Source organism: Neodiprion pinetum, chromosome 3 (genome assembly GCF_021155775.2).
Source record: "Neodiprion pinetum isolate iyNeoPine1 chromosome 3, iyNeoPine1.2, whole genome shotgun sequence".
In the NCBI taxonomy this organism is placed as follows: Eukaryota; Metazoa; Arthropoda; class Insecta; order Hymenoptera; family Diprionidae; genus Neodiprion; species Neodiprion pinetum.
Window position 1 is genome coordinate 13518237 of NC_060234.1, and position 23709 is coordinate 13541945.

Below are 23709 nucleotides of genomic sequence, written 5' to 3' on the forward strand. Positions count from 1 at the left end.
TCGAGGGGAGAATTCGAACTGGATCCATCGTCAATTTGAAGCATAAAGATGTGGAGAGATTTCTAGAAGATGCAAAGGTACTAGCTGTGACGAGACTAAGAAACGCTCTGAAGAAAGACAGGAGCTTGAAAGCCAACGTTATCCTGGCTTGTAAATTTGCAGTTAGAAAAGATGATCACACGGTGGAAGAGATCAAATTTTTTAATACGAGAAATGAAATCATCCTCCAGACAACAGATATCAACGAATGGTTCATCGAAAACGCGACGGAGCGTTTATTGAAAAAGGTGGAAGATTCCCAGGAAAAGGATTCAGGCTGGTCGTTACTTGAAATTATAAATCTTACCGTCAACATTAACAAGTACGTGCCACTACCAGGCGGTGTCTTCACATACACACCACTACCCAAAGATATTCAAGATAAGAAGGCTGTCGTCAACATCCGTAACAGCAACTCGTATTGCTTTCTTTGGTCGGTCACCGCAGCTCTGGTCCCAGCCGACAACAACAATCCCAGTGAAATTACTTCATATCCGTATTTCAGCTCAGTGCTACAATACGAAGGTTTGCATTTTCCAACATCTTTAAAACAGGTTCCAAAATTTGAGAAACTCAACAAACTTTCAATCAACGTTTATGGTATAGATAGTACGGAAAAACTGAAGCGCAATGAAATCGCACCCATTTATTTGAGCCGAATACAAGTCTGACAAACCTGTAATTCATCTTTTAGCGATAGAAACTGAAATCACTGACGATGACGATGATGATGTTGATATGGAAAATTATGAAAAAAATAGAATCTTTCATTTCACTTGTGTTCGAAATCTGTCTCGATTAACAAGATCTCAAATTTCTAAGCATAAATGTCGTACTTGGTTATGTGATAGTTGTTTGACAAAGCACAATGTATTAATGCATGAATTTAAACAAAACCAACGTTATTCTACCTACAGATGAAGAAAAAATACTGAAATTTAAAAATTTCAAGTACAAAGAAACCGTTCCATTCTGCATTTACGCAGATCTCGAATGTTTACTGGAACCTACGCTTAAAAAGGTGGGTACAAGAACAATTTATCAGAAGCATCTTCCGTAAAGTATAGCTTACTATCTACATTGTGCGTTTGACGATTCGCTTTCAAAATTCAAAATTAATCGTCGAGAGACTTGCATTCAATGGTTTGTGAAGGAGTTAGCGGAATTGGCACATTCGTTAGAAGTTCATTTCAAAACTGTTGTACCGATGGAACCGCTCAATTTCAATCAAATCAACGAATTTCATTCAACAACAGTGTACCACATTTGTGAAAAACCGTTTACACTCACAGACGTGAAACATCGTGATCACTACCATTTCACGGGAAAGTACCGTGGTGCTGCTCATCGAGGTTGCAATCTAAATTACCAAAATCCGCACACTATCCCAGTGATATTCCACAATCTGTCGGGTTACGATTCACATTGTAATGATTCAAATATAACCGCGCAATGAACACGGCACGAGTGGATTAGGTTAGACCCAGGGAGTGGGGAACCTGGTCACAAATTTGAAATTAAGAGGCTTGGTCTATGTCTCTCCAGGAGGAAGGAGGTGCGGAGGTGTTCCTCTCTGAAATAGTCGACTAACTGAGAATAAAGGAAATCTAAACTACGAGGACATACCTATTAAATTAAAAATTAAACACTCCAAACCCAAGCCCAAATTTGAAAAGAGACGATAAAACAAAGAATATTAAAAGTGATATCAGAAAATATAGTGCCTCGACGAAAAACGGTTATTGACAACAATTTATAATTTCAACAATATCCGCCGATTTTAACAATATACACTGTTTTTAACCATATACACCTGGAATGAATGAATTGTGGAATGGATGAATGAATGAATTTTAAACATAATGACGGCTCATGTGTGGTTATATTTATAAATAAATTGAAATTTTCACTCTACTACTCATAGTTTGTAAAAGATTTTTAATATTGATTAAGCCTAATTTTTAATTTTCAAATAATCTTATAACATTTTCTGATCAAAGCCCTGGCTACATCGTTCGAGGGCACAATTGAGCTTCTACCCGTAAACAAAGAACAGTACATTTCTTTTACAAAATATGTCGAGGGGACAGATATAAAGTTTAGATTCGCAGATTCGTACCGTTTCATGCCCAGTAGTCTTGAGAAATTAGCAACGTATCTCGGTGATGATCAGAAATCAATCACACGAAAATTTTATCGTAGCTCAGATAAATTTCAGTTATTGACCAGAAAAGGAGTGTTCCCGTACGAATACATAGACAGTTGGGAGAAGCTCGAGGACACACGGCTGCCATCCAAACAACAATTTTACTCAAAATTAAATGATCGGGATATATCAGACGACGACTATGCACATGCATGTAAAGTTTGGCAAACTTTTAACGTTCAAACTTTGGGAGAGTATTCGGACTTGTATTTACAGACGGACGTGTTTTTACTGGCTGACATTTTTCAAAATTTTCGACATAATTGTTGGACGACGTACAAACTGGACCCGTTACATTACTACACAGCGCCCGGTCTGTCGTTTGATGCGATGTTAAAATGTACAGGCATCGAACTCGAGCTTCTCACCGACATAAACATGGTTATGTTTATCGAAAAGGGTATTCGTGATGGTGTATCACAGTGTTCGAACAGATACGCAAAGGCCAACAATAGATATATGGGAGAGGAATTCGATCCTGAGGTCGAAGAATCTTATCTCATGTACTTTGACGTTAATAATTTGTACGGTGCTGTTATGAGCTTTGCTCTGCCATACAGTTCCTTCGAATGGTTATCAGACTTCGGACAATGCGACGTTCTTACCATCTCGGACGATGCGGAGTTTGGTTACATACTGGAGGTGGATTTGGAATATCCTGAGGAACTGCATGAAATTCATAAGGATTTACCACTGTGTCCGGAGCACTATATACCTCCGATCTCGAATAGTAAGCAATCGAAATTGACGCCCACGCTACTTTCCAAGAAAAACTACGTTGTTCACTATAGGGTTTTGAAACAATGCTTACAATTAGGCTTAAAATTACTCAAAATTCACAGAGTTCTCAAATTCAGACAAACCCCGTGGCTCAAAAAATACATAGATTTGAATACCGATTTGCGCAAAAAATCTCAGAACGAATTCGAGAAAAATTTTTACAAACTGATGAACAACGCAGTTTTTGGCAAAACAATGGAAAATGTTAGGAAGTATAGAGATGCCAGACTGATCACGAAATGGGATGGAAGATACGGTGCTAGAGCTACTATAGCCAAACCCAATTTTCACAGCTGCACCGTTTTCGGCAAAGATATAATTATCGTTGAAATGAGTAAGACGAAAGTCAAATTGAATAAACCATTGTATGCAGGTTTCTTCATCATGGATCTGGCTAAAACATATATCTACGATTTTCATTACAATTACATTAAGCAGAAATTCGGCAACCGAGCAAAATTAATGTACACGGATACCGACAGTTTGATTTACAATTTTACCGTCCCCGACATATACGAACACATGAAGGAGGACTTGCACAAATTCGATACGTCTGATTATCCGCTTGACAACGTTTACGGAATACCTCGAGCAAACAAAAAAGTTCTCGGCTTGATGAAAGATGAGAATAATGGAAAAATTATGCTGGAATTTGTAGGATTAAGAGCTAAACTGTACGCATTCCGAGTCTTGGGAGATAAGAAAGACAATAAACGTGCCAAAGGTGTCAAAGGATCAGCGTTGAGAAAAATAACTTTCGACGATTATTTGGAATGTGTTTCGAACCGTGAAAATTTGTCTACAAATCAGCATTTGATATTAAGTCGAAAGCATGAGGTATACACCGTAGAACAGCAGAAAGTGGCACTGAGCTCGAATGACGACAAGCGGATCGTGTTTCAAAACACAACCGACACGCTTCCGTGGAACTATAAGCCTGCACCTTAGCTTTGTAATTTATAACTGTACCATGACGTATAAAATATTATTATGTAGGATAGTGAATGAGAACGCTTCGAAATATAAAAAATTGTACAACGATGCATATGTCTGTCGATTGTCTAGAAAAAAAAGATGCACACTTGTTATGTGTCGGGTATAAAATAAAGACACACACACGTTTTCACAAAGAATTCATTTATTCAAATGTTACAGGTCCGATTCGTTTACCCAACTGTTGTGTGTATTGTCAAAACCTAACACGTAAACGTATATTTTTCTTCCACGCTTCTTGAGCACCTTCTCCACCAGATAGATCTCCGGATGTTCAACCTTGAGGAGCTCTTGTTCGTAGAAACCACCAGCGATGGGTTGATCTCGGTAGTCTTTGAGCTTGTACGTCACAGGATGAGTATTTTCCACTTGAGTTATCGTGAATATTTCAGTCGTCCAATTGGGAGTGTAACCTTCCTCGAAGACATTTTTGAATTTGCTCATTCAAACTTTGTCGCCAGATTTGAATTTTGCCGATATGGTAGGTATCGCTCGAAGCCCTCCGTACGCCTGACGTAATAACAGCCTCTCGTTTGCAACGGTGACATCCGACGGTTTCATTCTTATGGTTCGGTGTTTGGCGTTGTTGTAAGCCGAAACCAAATCAGATAAGATATCGAGCTACTCGTAGCTTCCTTGCATGCTGAACCGTTTTCACATTTTACCTTTCAGCGTGCGAATGAAACGTTGACAGATCGAAGCCTTCAAATTACTGTACGTGGAGTAAAGTTTGATTCCGTAGTGTGTCATAAGCGATTCAAATTTCGAGTTGTAAAATTCCGTTCCTCTGTCAACGTGTAAATTTTTCGGCACCCGTCCTTGAACAAGCACAGACTCCATTGCCTTCGTAACATCATCTCCAGACTTGCTTTTTATCGGTACAGCCCACGCATACTTTGGAAAAATATCAATGACTGTGAGCATGTACTTGTAGCCTTTGTTTTGTCCAGCGTAAGACGTCATATCATCAAGATCCGCCTGCAAAGTCTCGTCGATGCCGCGCACGTCTACACGTCGATGCGGATAATTCCGGCGTGCAGGCTTATGCAGTTCCGTCACCAGAGCTTGCTTTTCCTCGTTCATATTCCAACGCTCTTAGTCGGATGTCCAATTGAGAAATGATTTCAGCGTTTCGAATCGACAGGTCTCTGCCTGTTTTAAAGTCTGTGTAAAAGGTATCCAAAGCTTTCTCCGTGGTGAGCTCTAAAGCTTTGATCATTTGATCAAGGTTGTCGATTTGTCTTTGCAGCACGTTGAATTTTCGTCTCAAGATTTTCAAAGTTACAGCATTGTTCGGCTCTGCGGGATCTGCGACGTTGCACAGTCTCTTGTTCCGTATATCGTAATGTCCGTCCGCTGTTATTTGAAATCCGACACCCGGAGGACCGCGAGTGCTCGCGGCCGTGTTTTTATCCAGATGCCGTCCAAACACGTCAACGCTCATCTCGGTAATGAATGCAGAAACGATGGGAGCTGCTTAATAAATGATTCCTGCTTCGCGTAGCTCTTCAATAATGGAGATTATTTCGTTATTGTGACTCGGATTTCCCGCTGCCTGAGATGCCAGGAGTAAACGAAGACGCTCCACTAACTCGTTTGGATCATCCCAGAAAACGCATTCCGTTTCAACACGTTGTCGAGTGATCATAGCTTTCGGAAGTAGACCTTTACCCTGTCGGCGAGGTGATGAGGAATAATCCATCAATCCGGCAATGATATTTCCAAATTTGTAACTGTTATCGTTTCGAACAGCTCCATCGGATGAGTAATACTTTTTATGCGCGTTTGTTGCGAGGATTATGTTTTTAAAATTTTCCTGATCTCCGGCGCTCACAGGAGAACCGTCAGGCTTCTTTGTGAACAAAAGTTCCAGCAAACACTTTGTTTTCAGGTGAAGCGTATCGCCAATACGAATGTAGTCACTCTCAAAAGATATCAACGAATCATCAATCATGAGTCCGTTTGAGAGATTGCGTACACCGTACACGTTGTCCAATTCACCTTTTGTCTTCGCATCTCTCATCAGTGCAAAATACTCATCCTCGATTTTCTCGACCGGTGTTTCTACGATTGTTTCATCTACTGCCGAAGCAAAGGAATCGTCCAAGTCCGAGACAGTTTCATTTTTCGTTCCGTTTTTTATCTGCATTATTTCTTCTTTAATTTCTTCCACCTCTTGTTTCACAGGTTTAGTATCTTTTGCGACATTTACCAGTTCTTGTAACGGAGTCACTACTGGTTTGAAAACGTCACTCAATTTCTGAGTCGTAGATTCCTTGCCCAACTTGAGCAATCTGTGTTTTCGACGGATCGCAGCACTTGCTTGAGCGATCTGATGTAGGGCATCTTTTTGCTTGGAAATTTCAGAGCTCTGCATGTTGACGCAACTGAGTCTGCAACGCTACTGCGTCTCTCGCTCGAACACGTTAGATTTTATTTCCTTTCCAGGCTGACAAAAGAATCGGATCCCCTTCTGTATCGTCCTTCGTTGAGCTCACTGTTTTTGTCGATCACCAAAAACCCGTACTCCCTACCGTTCCAGCATGCAGAGCACACACTTTTAAACTCTGTGCAAAACATGTTGGTGTTGACATGGTCGTCGTATACGTGTCTCAGGTTCATATTGTCTTGTTTGAATAACACGAGTAAGTTTACGTTGTCGCGCACGAGATGTTTGGGAATACGCGCGTGCGTCTGACAGAGATAGAAACAGTCAACGTCGTGATGTCTATCCATGCAAAAGTAGGCTCTTATATTATCTTGCTTCTCGCACGCTACATCGTCAAATATGATTATCAAGTTGGGCCGTGCTTCTTCCGGTGTAATCACTTGCTCAACGCAAAATACTCCGTATTCTCAACATGGTCCAACAATTGCTTCAACAATTGGTATTTAGGTTGGTTGGGAGGTTTCGAGTAGATGTAGATATTTTCAAATCTGAGTCCGTTGGGATGGGTTATAAGTGTGAGGAACGCATTAGTTTTACCACAATTCGACGGTCTACAGAATATTGCACGTACACTACTCGGGAGTGTTCACCGTGCCGTTTGTGCCTTTTGACATTTTGCTCCGAAAGTTTGTCAAAATTCAACACGGGAAGCTTGGTAGGTTGTTTCTCAAACCGCATCTCGGTCATGACTGATCGGATTTGCTGTATATACCATGTTTTAAAGCACTTTTCTTCAGTCAACGCACGAACATGATCTCGTACAGAGGTAAACGAAGCAGCAGCAGGCAGCAACATCGTAGCAAGGGTCTGGTGAATAAAATCATCAACAGCCTTCCAGTCGAATTGCATGTACCTGGTTATCAGTATTGTGGGCCTGGTACAAAACTAACAAAGAGACTCGCGCGGGGTGATCCGGGAATCAATCTTCTCGATGCAGCTTGCAAGGACCACGACATTGCTTACTCGCAGAATCGTGAAAATCTTGAACTTAGAAACGAGGCTGATAGGGTGTTAGCTGAGAAAACTTGGAAACGGGTTCTCGCAAAGGACGCAAATTCGGGTGAGAAGGCCGCCGCTTGGGCAATAGCTAATACAATGAAAGTAAAATCTAAACTCGGAATGGGAATTCGAAAGTCAAAAAATGTGACCTTGAGAAAAATTATAAATGCTGCAAAACGTTCTATGGATCCAAGCAACGATGCAAAAGTAGCTATCGAATCTGCGCTGAAGGGAGCTGAGAACGCCGTTAAAAAAGCGGGTGGTAAATGTGAAGTGCGAACACCTCGCGTCCTACCATTGCCTTCAAAAGTCGGTGGTTTTCTACCGTTTCTGATTCCTTTTTTCGCTGGACTTAGTACTACAGGCGCGTTAGCCGGTGGTGCGGCAAATATGGCAAAAGCTGTGAACGATACAAGTCCTGCTGAACGAGAACTGGGAGAGAGCAAACGACACAACAAAACTATGGAAGCTATCGCGTTGGGCAAAGGGCTTTATATAAAACCGTACAAAACAGGTCTTGGTCTCCATCCTCCAAAAAACTAGATGCGATGCTACCACGTCGAGCGTTGACTGATTGGGACTTGTTGAAATATGCAAAAATCTTTAAGGTTCTGCATTTCCGCGGTGTTTTCGTGCGAAACGAAATGCCCGAAAACGGTCCACGAAAGAACGAGTCAGCTATAATCAACCTTGACGACAAAGACGGTCCGGGAACACACTGGGTTGCATACAAGAAACGGGACAATAATATCGAATACTTTGACAGTTTCGGCAACCTTCAACACCCTCAGACCTCATAAAATACCTCGGCGTTGGTAGTGTTAAATACAATCATGAAAGGTACCAGGATTATGATACATTTGAATGCGGACACTTGTGGCTGAAATTTCTGAGTGGTGAGCTATATGAACATGGTGCGGGATTTATCAAAGTCAGTCTACCACTCGCAGTCATGGATGATTCGTTAACGTTAGCGATTTCGGGAACCTCTTCGATTCTCGAGGCACAATATTTTCCACCGATCGAACTTGCTCGTGATAAAAGTTATGTTGTTGGCTTGGTAGAATTGTTAACCTTTAATTCGATTCCCTACGTTGATGTTGGTCACAATAAAATTCACGCAGCTGATTGAGTGATCACCATACCTACCGGCAGCCACGAGACCCAGGACATAGAGAACTATCTTCAAAACGAGCTAAGAAATACAAATATCAGGCTCGCCATCAAACTCAACAATAATACATTACGCAGCAAAATCACATGCAACAACACGATTAACTTTGAGCCGAATGATTCCATTGCTCAACTTTTGGGATTCACACCACGTGTATTGAAAGTTGATAAAACTCACGAATCAGACGTGGCTGTAACTATATTCAAGGTCAACGCGTTGCGAGTCGAGTGCAGCATTACAACGGGCGCCTACGTCAATGGACACAAAGTACACACTATTCGCGAGTTTTTCCCGACTGTCCCGAAAGTATGTCAGATCGTGTAAGTACCGTCGCACATCATTTACCTTCCGATCACCGTAAGGCCCATAGATCACGTTCAGCTCCGGTTAGTGGATCAAGACGGAGACCTGGTTGATTTTAGTGGGGAAGTTATTACCGTGAGACTACACATCAAATCGCAATAAACGATGGGAATTGTATATAACAGACTGTCAAAGAGTAGGTATATCTGTGAGTCGGCATGCCCCGATCAAGTCAGTCATCGATCGATTCTTGAACCGTTAACACCTCGAAACGTGGAGTTCCTGATAGCTCTGGGTCTGAAACTGACCACTTATGGAAGAGGAATTTCCGACAATTAAAAATCCGATTTTGCTGTTTTATCATCTGCTACGTATCATGGAGGAAGAAATCTTAAACATTCAAACACCAGTCGTCTTTGACGAATCCGTTGCGCATTACGAGATTCACGCTCACAAACCTTACGCCTCGTCAACTTTCAACAACAGCGATGAAATTCGAATCACCGTTCAGCATCAGGATTTATGCATATTACCCAGCAAAATTTTGGTACATTTCCATGGACGACTCCTCAAACCTGATGGTACAGCTACTGTGAACACACAGCTCGTAAACAACGCGATGTGTCATCTGTTTGAAGAAATTCGCTACGAAATTAATGCAGTTGAGATTGATAGAAGCAAGAACGTTGGCTTGACAAGTCTCATGAAGGGTTACGCTTCTCTGCACCCTGGTCAGACTTGGCTGATGGAGAACGCTGGATGGCTTGATGTGGAAGAGAAGAAAGAATTAACCGATGCCTAGGGTAATTTTGACGTACTGATACCGCTCAGCATGATATTGGGTTTCGCGGAAAACTACTGCAAGATCGTTGTCAACGCTAAACATGAGTGAATTTTGACGGGACCAAAAACTGACGTCAACGCAATCATGCGGACTCAAGAGGAGGAATTCAAAATCACGATCAATGCAGTGAAACGGCTAATACCGTATTTGAAACTCGCGGATCAGAAAAAAGTTGACCTACTAAATTTCATTCAGAGAGATCCGCCTATTTCGATGAGCTTCCGCAGTTGGGAATTGTACGAATATCTCTTACTTCCTACAACATCGAAACACGTTTGGACTGTGGAAACTTCCACTCAGCTTGAAAAACCTCGGTACGTCATTTTGAGTTTCCAAACAAGTAGAAAGAACAAGAACGGCAAGAACGCAAGTCATTTCGATCATTGCAATATCACGGACGTCAAGCTATTTTTGAACTCTCAACCTTATCCGTACGGTTACCTGAACCTCAACATGAGTCGTAATTTGTACGCGCTCCTGTACGAGATGTACGCAAACTTCCAAGCTACCTACTACGACAAGAACCCCGAGCCGTTGCTGACAAAGAGTGAATTCTTCCGAGACGTCCCCTTATTCGTTATTGACTGTTTAAAACAAAAAGGATCTTTGAAGTACGGATCTGTCGACATCCGTTTTGAATATGAAGCTAAAGCCAACTTTCTCGCTGAAACAACGGCGTACTGCTCAATTGTTTACGATCGTATTGTCGAATACAACTCGCTCAGTGGTGGGGTGAAAAAGTTGGTATAAAAGCTGACCCGTTTCCACGATCGCGCACAGTTCAAAGATGGAGCTTATCGTTTACATACAAGGCTTTCGTAGACCTTACAACAATACCTTCACATTGAAAGAATTGGCCATAATTTCAAAATACTCGGAAGCATCTCCATCAATGTTTCTCTTCAAGCCACCTTACGAATGGAATTTACTGGACGTCAAATACAAAAGCCGAAATTCTTGGTTAGAACGCATTTTCACGGTTTACCTTGGAGCTGTGGAACCATACCGTTCGAGGAAGTTGAGTGGACCATTGAAGACAGGCTGTGCAAAGCTGAAACCGTGTACGTGAAAGGAGAAGAAAAAGGAGATTGGTCGCTTAAAATTACCCCTAAAGTTCAAATCCTCGGTATGCTGGACTTTGACTGTCCGTCGCTTCAAACCTTGCAAAAAACTTCAGCTGTGTCTCTAAGATGTGACGTGCATACAACACCCATTGCAATCTGTGCAGCACAAAACGTTTTGATACTTCAAAATTGGCTACAAAATCATCATACTGTTCAGATGGCGAGGTTGTACAATTTGTGTTACTGCGCAGAAGCGTCTACAAGAACGGTCCCGCATTCCTGGCGAATATATCATCCTGGTTATGATACTGTTGAATAGAATTATTGTACTATCGTTGTGAAGTAATTGTCAACTGTACCCTAAAAATTGTACTCAATAAAACTGTTTTTTCAAGAATATTCATGAAATGATTTTACACCTTCACCTTAACTTTTAAGAGACAATTTTTTTCAATACAAAGCTTATGTAAGATTTAACCTTGCTCTCCATACTTGACCGAGCTGTACTCAAGCCGAGTTATGTTTTGCATTCCTAGAGCGATGATAACCCAACACCGCAGGCTCTGAATGTACCGCAGCTATCGGTCGACCTTGCACTCTGGTCTTGACTGAACCGGTTAAAAATTCATCGTTGAGTTCACATGACAGTTACAAGCCAAAAAGAATGTCACGTGGTTGATATCAAACCGGCATCCGAGTAAGTGAAAAACAATTCTCAGAACCATTAATGTCGCGTGGTTGATTACGTGGGAAAGGAATGTGGGGTGGTTGATGTTACACATCAGCAGTCCTACCGTGGCAAAGGAATGGGGGGTGGTTGATGTTACGAATCAGCAGTCCTATCGTGGGAAAAGAATGCGGGACAGGTAACCGACATCCTGGTCGGTAAAAAAGTTCACGCCCCCGCTGCACCCTCTACCGTTGGCTGGCGAGCACTACACACAGACTCTGACCTTCGGTTGGTAAAACAGCACGATTTTGACCTTCTACCGATAAGAATTGTCGGTAAGGCAGTGCGATTTTTATCGTCGACCGATACAACTGCGTGTAGAACTCTCATAGCTATGCTACTATGGGTTGAAGCAATGGTGTTTCAAGGGTTTTAACGCTGCTATTACGAGCTGTCACGATGGATAAATACAAAATATTTTGTTAATGATGTTCACTCGTTGGGAGGGAAAAGAAATAGTCGCTAGAGAGAGAGGTGTTGGAGGAAGAGAAAACGAGAAAAACGTAAAGGAAAAGGAAAAAGAGAGAAAAGTGTTGAAATAATCACGGGAGAAGAAAAGGAAGGAAAGAGAGGAAGTGAGATATATAAAACAAAGGATAAGACAAGCAGGAAGTGAGGGCAACGGAAAATCAAAAGTGTGGCGACAAAGGGTGACGGATGAAAGGATGAGGGTAGGGGGTGACACCGAGCTCAATGAGCGGTACGCGACCGTTCGGATTTTTAGTTCGACAATCAACCAACTAGCGGCGCCAGTAATCGCGCATGCTGTTCACACGTGAGCAGCCCCCTGACACACGCTGCTAAAAGTGGTTCGCAAAATGTCCCTCGATTCTGCCGCCAATCTCTACCACTAGCGGCGCTAGTAGTTGTCTGACAAGCTTGCGCGCGGACAGCGAGGGCAGCGAGCGTACCAGAAGTCTACCAACGCCACGTAGAGGCACTAAAAAACGGGGACAAAACGCGTACAATTTTTTAGTATACGAGCATTGGTGAGTGTCAGGGGGCTGCACGTGAGCACACAAAACTAGCGGCGCTGCGCATAGGCCAGCAAAATAACTAAAAATACGAACTGTTCGAAGCAACGTTTTACCATATTGGAAAGGTATCAGTCTGTCACTCCCCTGAATGAGAGGAAAGGCGGATATAAAAGGATTGAGAGAAGATGGAAAGGGGCGAGACCAGGTGAGAAATTAAGGAAAGAGGTCCGAAAATTGTCGAAGAAGCTCTACTTTTTATTAAGTTACTATTTTATATCTACTTTTAATCTAAGAAAAAAAAAATTTCCACGAGAAAAAACTATTTTTCTTTGTTTTTCGTCCGCAAAATGAAATAAAGTATTCTTGAAAACAAAAAAAATTAACATGCTAGTTCTCGACCCACTTTCGGACCAGGACGAAAAATCATGTTTTGGGTCCTAGTTTCTGTGGAAAAAAATCGTCAATTTAAGAACGATCCCTCTTCATGTTTTCTCGCGATTGTATGATTTTTGAGCTCGTGCAACCCCTTAAAAATGAAATAAAAATTGACAAAAATTTAAGGTCGTATTTTGGGCCAAACAGAACCCAAAATAAATTGGACATCAAAATCGGAAGGGGTCAGGCCAATGGCCTGGCGAATTGACATCGAATGCCACATATATATATGTCGCATCGCCGTGGAAATCAAGGTTTTGAAACAGCGTTCTCGATTTCTCACTCGCCGATGTTTACTAAGCTTATCAGGTGCCGTGTGATGGAGTCGCGCAGCGCGCGCTGTTTATATGATCGCCGGCTAGGAATCGATAAGGGTTCTTAGAAGAACCTACCATGGTGGTAATGCGTGGTGCATGGACCACAAGTGGGTTGTGTCACGGGGGGCCAAGATGTGTGGAGTGGGAGACAGCTCTCCGGGTCATACTTTCTTGGTCATTGGTTACGACAAGACGTTTTTAATTAGAACAGGCTCTCCGTGATACACTCTACTAGCAGTGCTACTGAGTGGTTCGATTTTATATTTAGAATCAATATTATCCTTGTATCGAAGCTTAATGAAAGGCATGTAAGCTGTGTCACTGCGGCAGTCAGTGAAGTACATTGTTTTTCTATTATTTGTCATTTTTTTATATTTGTCATTTTTTTATATAAAAAAAATGACAAATAATAGAAAATATATATATATGCCAGATACGATGATACAGGATCTAATCACCTGAATGTATCATCGTATCTGGCATATATATATTGTAACGCTAAATTCTGTTACCCTCGGATGAGGACTTACCGCTGACACTTTGGCGCGATTCTCTACTTATCCGCAATACCAAACTATAACAAAATAATTACGTTGGGCGCCAGACGCGTTAGCGTCGATTTTCAAACAATAATGCAAATCAATAAAATCAATACAAAACCGTACAAAAGAGATAAATCGAGAACCCGTTGTATGGCTGGCTAGGCACAGGTACGATCGCGTACATCCCGGTAGAGTGGCGGAATTCAAGGCAGCTAACAGTAATTCCAGAATTAAAGAAAATAACAAAAGAAAGAATAAACTCCAGGCAAAAGGGAAAATGAACAGGTCAATCGATCATATATTGTCGAGAAGGTTACATGAGTGAGACAGGCAAATAAGATGGTATCGATAGCGGTAGTTAATAAAATAAATAATCGTTGTTCACGAAAAGTTCGGTAGAATAGCAATGAACGGTAGCTTTAGAACGAGAGACGGTAGTTAACAGAGAAAAATGCACGTAGGTCGAGAGATGCGATATAATGCAAGAGTTGACTTAAAACTACACGTCACTGGGCGACGCGATCTTACCCAATTTGCAAATGACGCTACGAAAATTATTATTCTGTCAATTAGAACAAGAGAACTTTACTGCGATCGGTAGAAAACAACGAGACGATAGTTCGGTAGATGATACGACAAATTTACCATAAATGATAACCAGTATGAGAGATTGACATTCAGTAACAATTTACCAAGTCGGCAAACGATCGACTAGGTAGCCTTCGGTAGAATTATTCATAAACGGTAGATTCGATAATTTATAATTATTACATACTTGAGGAATTAAATAGTGAATTCCTAAACATAACTTTTGAGAGAATTCCAAAATACAAAGTTATGAGAGAGTGAGAATTTCGGAGAGTTTACAAAATAGAGAAATATACTAAAATACACCGCAATACAAAAGAATAATTCACAGAACTTAATTTAACAAAATACGGAAAAATAAATAACAGGCAAAAATAATATAAAATGGTCAATAGTAACAAAGAAAAATGCGGTAATATCTAGGGGTGATTCCACGCTCGGTTGTACTCCAAGGAACTCGATATACGATACAATAGGCACAAAAATAAATAAAAATATAATAAGCGATAACAGAAATAAAATATAAAGCACACTACTATTACAAAAAGAGTATGGAATAAAATATGAAGCCAATAGGGCTCAGAATACGATAGAAAATACAGAAGCAGGATAATAGAGATTCACAAATAATCAGAAAAATCATAAATACAAGAGGAGTAATTATTTGGCAGTTACGAGGTCGCTCAGATACGAAAATAATAAATTACTGAAATCATGCAGTCACACGGCGGCTTACTGCAACTCTAGGCCGTGGACCATGATTCACACAAAACTGGCATCACACGATGCAACCAAGAAACAATAAATATAATATTAATGACCGAAATCATGCAGCCACACGGCGCGGCGGCTTACTGCAACTTTAAGCCGTGGACCACGATTCACGCAAAGTCGATAAATACCATAAGAAAGAATAGAAATTATGAGCAACTTCGTAACGGTACAATTCAAAGGCAGAAGCCTTACCTTAACGGTTGACCTCAGGCACACAAACTGGCTCTATTTTAAATTAAACTTAGAATAATGAAACGAAAGTAGAAAGGAAGGAAAGGACTTGAATTTACAGGAAGAAGTTAACGGTAGTGCAATGATCGAGAGTATGGAAAAACAGTAGATACGATAATGGTAGAATGAAAGGAAGAAGGATCGGTAGATGAAATCGAGAGAATAATCGGAAAAACGAAGCTGTCCCTCAGCAGGTCAAGCGTAGGATAGCAGGTCGTAGTTCAGCTCGCCGATCTCGCGGTTGTCGTGAGGTGATTCTTCTTCTTCTTTGATTGGTCGGTTGACCCCCACCGCAAATAGGCCATCCCCCTGTGGCGAATATTGGTTACTGCGTGGTCATACGTTTTCCAAAATTACCGCTAGATGTGGTGTAATGTGCTGCTCGCGATTTCGTCGTTGACACCAACTCGTACGATGTGTAGCTGCTTCGGTTACAGTCCAGGCTGCCTATCATCGGGGACTTCTTTGGCAGAGGCATACATAGGGTGCCTCTCGGCCAAAGTTACCGGGTGGAGAGTGACGCCTCATTGTTCACCTCCACCGGCTTTTGTACAGGCAGTAGCTAGCTGCCTGTACCTGAGGTCGTGCAGTCAGACGGTTGGCCAAACCGTGGACCACGACCCACACAATTGGTCCCTGCCGATAGGAAGGCAGCGTCGATCCTCGGAACGATGGCTTTATCACCCTGAACGTAGTGGTTTGGGGTCGGTCCGGCACCAGGCCGGTAAGTCGGAAGATGGCAGGCTACGATCTGCCCTTCACGCCATCTTCACGGCATCCGATAGAGCTGGCGGCTGGTTCCTCTTCGAGAAACGGTGCCCTCGGCCGCCGGGAGGATTTTTATCTCCCTGTTCACCGGCAGTCGAGGCGATACGGAAGGTTCGGGTGGATGCTACCCCAGGTGTATATAAAGGTGCACCAAGGTAGCCAGTATAGTCTGATGAGACCGTCAGTAGGCGAAGTCGTCGAGAGCTGCAAACGGTAGATAGTGGTCCCTTGTTGATCGGGATCGTTGTCGTCCAAGTACCTTGTTAGCTTGCGCCGAAGCGCGAAATAAAGAATTTACAAGAAAAGAATTAGTTAAAAAGTAGTTATTGCCTATTTTGTATCGAGTTCGGTTGGAGTACCCTGCTGAGGACGCGTAAACTAAAAATAATAACGGTTGTGTGCCCTTGTGACGGGCGATTCTGAAACGCCACGTTACAATATCTATATATGTATATATATATAAATATTTATATATATATATTTATTTATATATATATTTATATATATATTTATAATAGAAGAAAAGAAATATATATATATATATATATATATATATATATATATATATATTGTAACGGACAGCTGCTCAAAATCGCAGCAATGTCAACCGTGCCCGTGACATACGCAAAACATGTCAGCAACTGACACAGACAGCTGATCAAGACGACCATCGATAGCGACCATGACTTGCTAGCATCCAAAATAATAAACAAAGACGACGGACGCTGACCAACGCATACCAGGACGACGACCCACAACAGGACACACAAATAGGGAAATGACGTCGATAGGATCAACCAACAACAGTTCCGGAAGAGTATAAAACTGGAGCACCACGAAGAGCGGTTACCAGTTGCCGGGCAAAGCGCCGAACTGCGTCACAGTGTAGAAGGGTAGTCACAGTTAGGGGACCAGTTATCCGGCAAAGCGCCGAACTGCGTCACATAGTAGAAGGATAATCAAAGTTATTAGACCAGTTGACCGGCAAAGCGCCGAGCTGCATTATATTGAAACGAAATGTTCCTCGCCTAGAGAACATTATCGAATTAAGCTTCAAGTTTAGGGAGAGGAACCTCAAGCAAAGCGCTTAGTTCCAACATTAGGGAAGATATTGTTTATTAGAGTCCACGATAGCCCGGGACTGCTAAAGAGTTAGAAAAGATATAAAAGTTAGTTTTATTATTTCTTTGAGTTTATTTTTCTATTTTTATTCTCTACGGTTATATTTTGTAAAACCTTATTTGGTCTTTAGACAAAGACCATTGTATCTGGATTGATCGCTATTAAACTTATGTTATAGTCAAGCATGCACTCGTCTGTCTCGCTGTCGACGCATTCCTCGAATACATAACGTTATCTTGAAAAGGGGAGGGAAATAAAACCAACAGTCAGCCAAGGATTTCCCTGGTCTGAAAGGTTGGCGAGGTTTTGGGTCAATAACTCACAACAAAATATAGGCAGGTGACTCTGTTTACTCCGAGTTCGCGATTAGAAGGGAGTACTGGGAAACCCGTATCTCCGACCAGGTGACATACGCTTTCCTTCACTTGTCTCCAGTTGAAGCAACGGCCTACAAGCCCTTGTCTTTCCAAAGAGAGCAACTGCAGAGGTGCTTGTTCACATTCCTAGGTGGCTTTGGTGATTCCTAAGTCCGTATAGTTTGATTATCAGGGGTTTTTGGGTCTGATAAGCTGATCCAGCTTTTACCCATCGGAGGGGGTTCCTTATAAATCTATTAAAATTGACAAAGAACACTCGAATAACGGGTTTATCACATAGGCTGTGGCCCTGGATAAACCGCACCCGTTACAATATATACACACACACACATATATACATATATATATATATATATATATTGTGACGTGGATTTTTCCCGCTCCTCGGTCACTCGGAGCAAATGACCGAGAACTTACCGCGTGCACAATAAAACGGCGTCCGCGAGGTATCCTGGACCTGAAACAATATCGCGAAATTTGTTGGGCGCCTGGCGTGATCAACACGCCTCGAAATCGGTAATGCGCTATACCGCGACCATATACTCGGCAGCTCAGTACCGCGGAGAGGGGAGGGGTAACTTTCGGGTAGAGAGAGATACGACACACGTACGCCAACACGTTATTTTACAAAGCAATAATGAAATTAAACAATATATTTTTAGCTAGCGATAATACAAATAATACAATGAAATAAAATAGTAATACTGCGAACGTCGTCGTCGCGATTGCAGATACAGAGGCTTAGATATAACCAAAAAAAAAGAAAGAACGAACACCAACAAAAAAATCAATAGATCTAGAAGACCTTTCCGGCCTACGTGCGCTAGTCGCCGTCTTAATGATAACCGCTAACTTCCAAACTAACAACAAAATAGGACCCGACACGCTGCCCGCGATCGTCCTCTATAGAATGGCGCTAATCGACAACTTAATACTAAACCCCTCGACGGAAATGGAACCAAATTATCGGCCGACGCTGTCCGCGGTCGGCAATAAATCAAACAAAAAAAAAAAAGAAATAAAATCGCTTATGCCTGCGGGCGCTGATCGCCAACTTATTACTAACTGATTATACCAAAGGCCAAACGGAAACGAGGCTCGTCGCGTCACCCGCGACTATCCTCTACAAAAGAATATTCTTGTTAACACACACCCGAGCTCAACCTTCACGCGACGGCGGGACGCGGTCGCGAATTCGAACGCTCCCCGTTAGACTGCTCGCGACCCACACGAGAAATGAGGCTGTATCGGACTAAGTTGACGTGACCCCGTGTAACGGAATCCGGTTACACTCAAATTCGAGACAATAGTGTCTCGGCTCAACCCGTGACTCGACTCGACCTCCTCGATCACTCGAAATTAACGCTACTTCATTACGAGCAACTCAGGCTACGGTCACCAAGCAGATGTATCGGCCAAAGAATCTCGAGTACTGTCGTTAACGCTAATCCTCAATGGCTATCCGTTCCTCGGCAAGCCTTTATTAATTATCTCTCGAAATTCTCTCGCAAGAAGGTTAGCAGCGCTTACCGCTCCACATCCAGGACACGAATTCGCCAACTCCCTCGTGATCCTGGGCGGCCATTCTCCCTCGCAATTACTAACTTCTGCCCGAAACACTCGCAACCCGAATCTATATCGCAACACTACTACTCTGATTAGTCGCCAGAACTCGAGTGATCTCCGATGGCCGATCGGCCGCAACGCCGATCTCGTCACCCTAATCCTCCGTGACGTCATCACCCTAAGAATGCGCAACAATCGATCTGTCATCGATTTTGGGGATTGCGCAACTTGCCGCGCACCTGTCGTCGCTACGCGGCGCAGAACTTAAGGCTCGATCGCGATGTCGTCTCCCGCGCAGCTCTACGGGGTCCTGGGGTTGGGCGGGGTGGTGCTCCCTCGTCGCTAGCTGGTCTCTCGCGGTTGTCTCGGTTGGGCGTAGGCGGGGTGAGCGGGGAGGCTGCGGCGCGCCGGCCGCCAGCGGGAATCGCGTCCGCCTTGGATTCCTGCGTTGCAGGGAGCTGCGTTGTCTCCCCCTCCGCAGCCTCGGTGTCCTTCCCGCGAGATCTCCGCGATTTCGCCTTGCCTCGAAATATCCTTGGCGTCAGAGTTGGTCGCGGGCTGGTAGCCGGTGTACTCGAAAAAAAAGTAAAAAAAAACAAAAGCCTGTAATATCTTGTTCGTAATGCGCTATTTCGTCCCTGTCGAAGCCCGGGTGCGTGACTCCAGTTCTGGCGCTCTCTAGGATTATTTCGCGACTCGATTTTCGAAACCCTGATTCCTGGATTCCGCCCAGGGTTCAGGGAGTCTCTTGTAACGGGCAGGCCTAACCGAAATTCCACGTTACAATATATATATATATGTCGGAGTATCACGAATCTCGTTAAATAATTCCATTTTATAATGTATGAAGTGGATAAAAGGATATTTCTTTTGAATATGAAACTAAACAAAACGAGCGTCAAGCGTTATTAGCAAGCTAAGAGTATAGCTGAATGACGGAATCTTAGCAACAAACAAGTGGTTTGTTTATAACAACGCTTGGACGAAATCGACAGTTGCGGGTTAGCTAGAGAGCATACCAGACGTGTCGGGATTGTCACGCTAAATATGAATAATCAACGCCCAAATGAACGCTTTACATTCTCTCCGCCTTTCCGAGGCTTTTCGCCGACATATATATTGTATATTAGTCTTATAGTCGACTGTGTTATGAGTTCGTCGTCCCATTCTTCCTCGTCTAAGCGGAAACACAATGTTCTCATAGAGGAAAAAAAATTGGATATTTTATCGAAGCTCGATAAGGGTGAGACCGGTGCATCGTCAGCTCGTTCCTATAATGTTGGCAAACAACGATCACCGACATTAAGAAAAATCGTGAAGGACTTACGTTGTTTGCTGCGAAGATGGATTGTGGAGATGGGGTAAAGAAAAGAAAAACTATGAAAAGTGCGACGAATGAAAATCTCGATGATGCCGTTTCAAAGTGGTTCATACAAAAACGAAGCACGGGACAACCAATATCGGGTCCACTGTTATGCGAGAAAGCTCTCGATTTCAACGAGAAACTCGAAGGACCGGCGGACTTTAAAGCCAGTTTCGGTTGGCTTCAGATGTTTAAAAATCGTCATGGGATACGTGAATTGTAGATCCACGGTGAAGCACTATCAGTAGATTCCAGTGCTGCCGAGAATTTCAAAGCATCATTTCAGACGATTTTGAACGAAGGATTCTCGAGAGAAGACGTTTATAATGCAGACGAAACGGGCATTCACTGGATATCTCTACCACGAAAATCGCTTGCATCTCAAGAAGAAACGGCAGCGCGAGGTTTTAAAGTATCGAAAGACCGGGTGACAGCGATGACTTGTGCTAATGCTGCAGGGACTCACAAATTACCGTTGTTAATAATCGGGAAATCTATGAAGCCGCGCTGTTTCAAGAACATTGTGACGTTACCGGTCACCTACAATGCCCAGAAAAGTGCTTGGATGGACGCTAAGTTATTCTGCGATTGGTACGTGAACGATTTCATAGAAGGCGTGAGAAAATGGCGTCAAGCGAACGATAAGACTGGAGGAGTGTTACTGCTGTTAGATAACGCACCGTACCACCCATCCGCTGAGGTATTGAACGCCCTTGACTCGGACTTCGTAGTCAAGTTTTTCCCGCCAAATGTAACATCATTGATCCAACCGACGGATCAGGGCGTTATCGAAAAATTAAAGCGGTTGTACCGCAAACAAATTCTCAGGCGACTGTTGCATGAAGATGATATTACCGAAGAATGCGGGATTTCATTTTCCAAGTCATTGAATTTGAAGCATGCCTGCTACATGCTAGCAGACAGTTGGGAATCGCTAACGGGGAACAATTTGAGTAACACCTGGAAGAAAGTGTGGCCTCTTTCGGAAGACCCAAGACGAGAGGGCGAAGAAGGAAATTCCGGTTCTGATGAGAATGAACACTCTGACTTCGTCGCATTATTCGAGAGTATCCCGTGATTCACGAACTGCAACGAAGACGATGCTTTAGAGTGGTTGAAGGACGACGTAAACGATCCTGGATATCAGAACCTAGAGGATGATGGAATCGTATCTTCATTGACAAATACGAACGAAGAGGATAATAACGACCACAGCAGTAGCGGCGAACCTGCAGGTTCGAGCACGAAAATTTCGCATGCCGAGGCATTTTCGGCCTTCGAGACGGATCTCGAGTGGTACGAAAAACAGGAAGAGTGCTGCCCTATGCAGCTTCTTTTGCTCAAGCGACTGCGGGATTTGGCCGCAAAAAAACGCGTTGCTTCCATACAGACGCCAAAGATTCAGCAATTCATGATAAAAAAAACCTAAAATTGAACACTAAATTTTTATGAAGGTATATATTACTGTTTTGTTTTAAATATATAATTGAAATACACAAGCATCACGTTAAATCGCTCAAAATAACTGCCCGTTTTTCTTATTTTTTCCGTATGCAATATGTGAGACCGCTATCTACGACAACGCATTACTATTATCCGAACTTTCGATAATCCGAACTAGGCCCGGTCCCGACGGGTTCGGATAATCGAGGCTTTACTATACGACGATACGATAAGATATATATGGTTATTTAACTCTATGGGTATAAGGGTATATATTTAGAGTAAGGGGTTGCATCTGCGTATATAAAAGGGTATATTTAGGGTGAAGGGTTCAATCATTGATCCTCAGATGGATGTATGTTGTATATATGTGGGGTAAAGAGTTCAATCTGTAAGGGTACGAGGGCATATATGTAAGGTAAAGGGCTAAATCTGTGAAGGAATTCGAGCATGAATTGTGACGTGGATTTTTCCTGTACTTCGGTCACTCGGAGAAAATGACCGAGAACTGACGGTGTACACAATAATTCGGCGGCCCGAGATGTAAGCTGAAACTTGGATCTTACAAAAGATATCGCGAGATTCTGTTGGGCGCCTGGCGTGATTAACACACCTCGAAACCGTTAAGTCGCTAGACCTCGGCAATTAACTCGGTAGCTCAGTACCGCGGAGAGGGGAGGGGTAATTTTCGGGGAGAGAGTGAGACACTCGACAACAATACGTTATTTAACAGAAATAAAATAAAATCATATATTTTACGACAGCAATCATACAAAAACAAAAAGAAAGAATAATTCAAAATTCACTCTTCGCGATTTAAAATCAAATAAACAGACCTGAGAAAAATTAACTCTATAAGAAAACTTAAGCCTACGTGCGCTAGTCGCTTCCTTTAATAATAAACAATAAAACAGAAACCAAAAACAAAATCTGACCCGACGCGCTAACCGCGATCGTCCTCTACTAACTACAGCGCTAATCACCAAACTTAACAATAAACCATTAGACAAACACTAAAACAAGACCTCACTTGATGCGCTAACAGCGATCGTCCTCTATTTTATAGCGCTAATCGCAACATTGACTAATGCGCTCAAGAGCAGAGCATTTACAGGAAAAAAAAAACAAACAAACTATAACTTGCCGTGCTTGCCGCGCTAGTCGCAACCCTAGTTACTACCTCAAATCATATTTTCTTAATTCTACCTTGTTACGGCTTATCGCAACGCATCCGAGCTCACCTTCCCTGGGGTGCCCCAACTCGATTCGCGAATTCGAACACCTCCCCTTCGACGATTCGCGACCTACACGAGAGGTGACACTGAAACCGGATAACGTGGCTCGACCTGGTACAGCGGAATTCAGCTCAAAGTTCAAAAACGAAAAAGACGCAAATAAAACCCGTGACTCTATTCAACATTCCCGATCACTCAAAATTGGCTCTACTTTATCACGCGCAATTCAGGCTACGGTCACCAAGAAAAAGATTCGGCAAAAGAATTTCGGATTCTTTTCTACAACGCCAATCCTAAAATGGCTATCCGTTCCTTGGCAAGACGAAACTTAATGCCACTCGAAATTCTTTCGCGAAAAGATTAACAGCGCTTACCGTTCCACATACATGC

At 42.6% G+C, this 23709-nt stretch overlaps 2 protein-coding genes across 5 annotated transcripts in view; both read left to right on the plus strand.

Annotated features, from left to right (window-relative positions):
- Positions 1-23709, plus strand: part of Nmdar2 (NMDA receptor 2) — a 1937843-nt gene that overhangs the window by 43717 nt on the left and 1870417 nt on the right. The gene's annotated exons all lie outside the window — the stretch shown is intronic.
- On the plus strand, positions 7218-22070 carry LOC124214351 (jerky protein homolog-like). Its single transcript, XM_069134358.1, has 3 exons — positions 7218-7568; positions 20865-21708; positions 21751-22070. Exons 1-3 carry the CDS (start codon positions 7218-7220, stop codon positions 22068-22070), a joined length of 1515 nt encoding a protein of 504 aa, XP_068990459.1.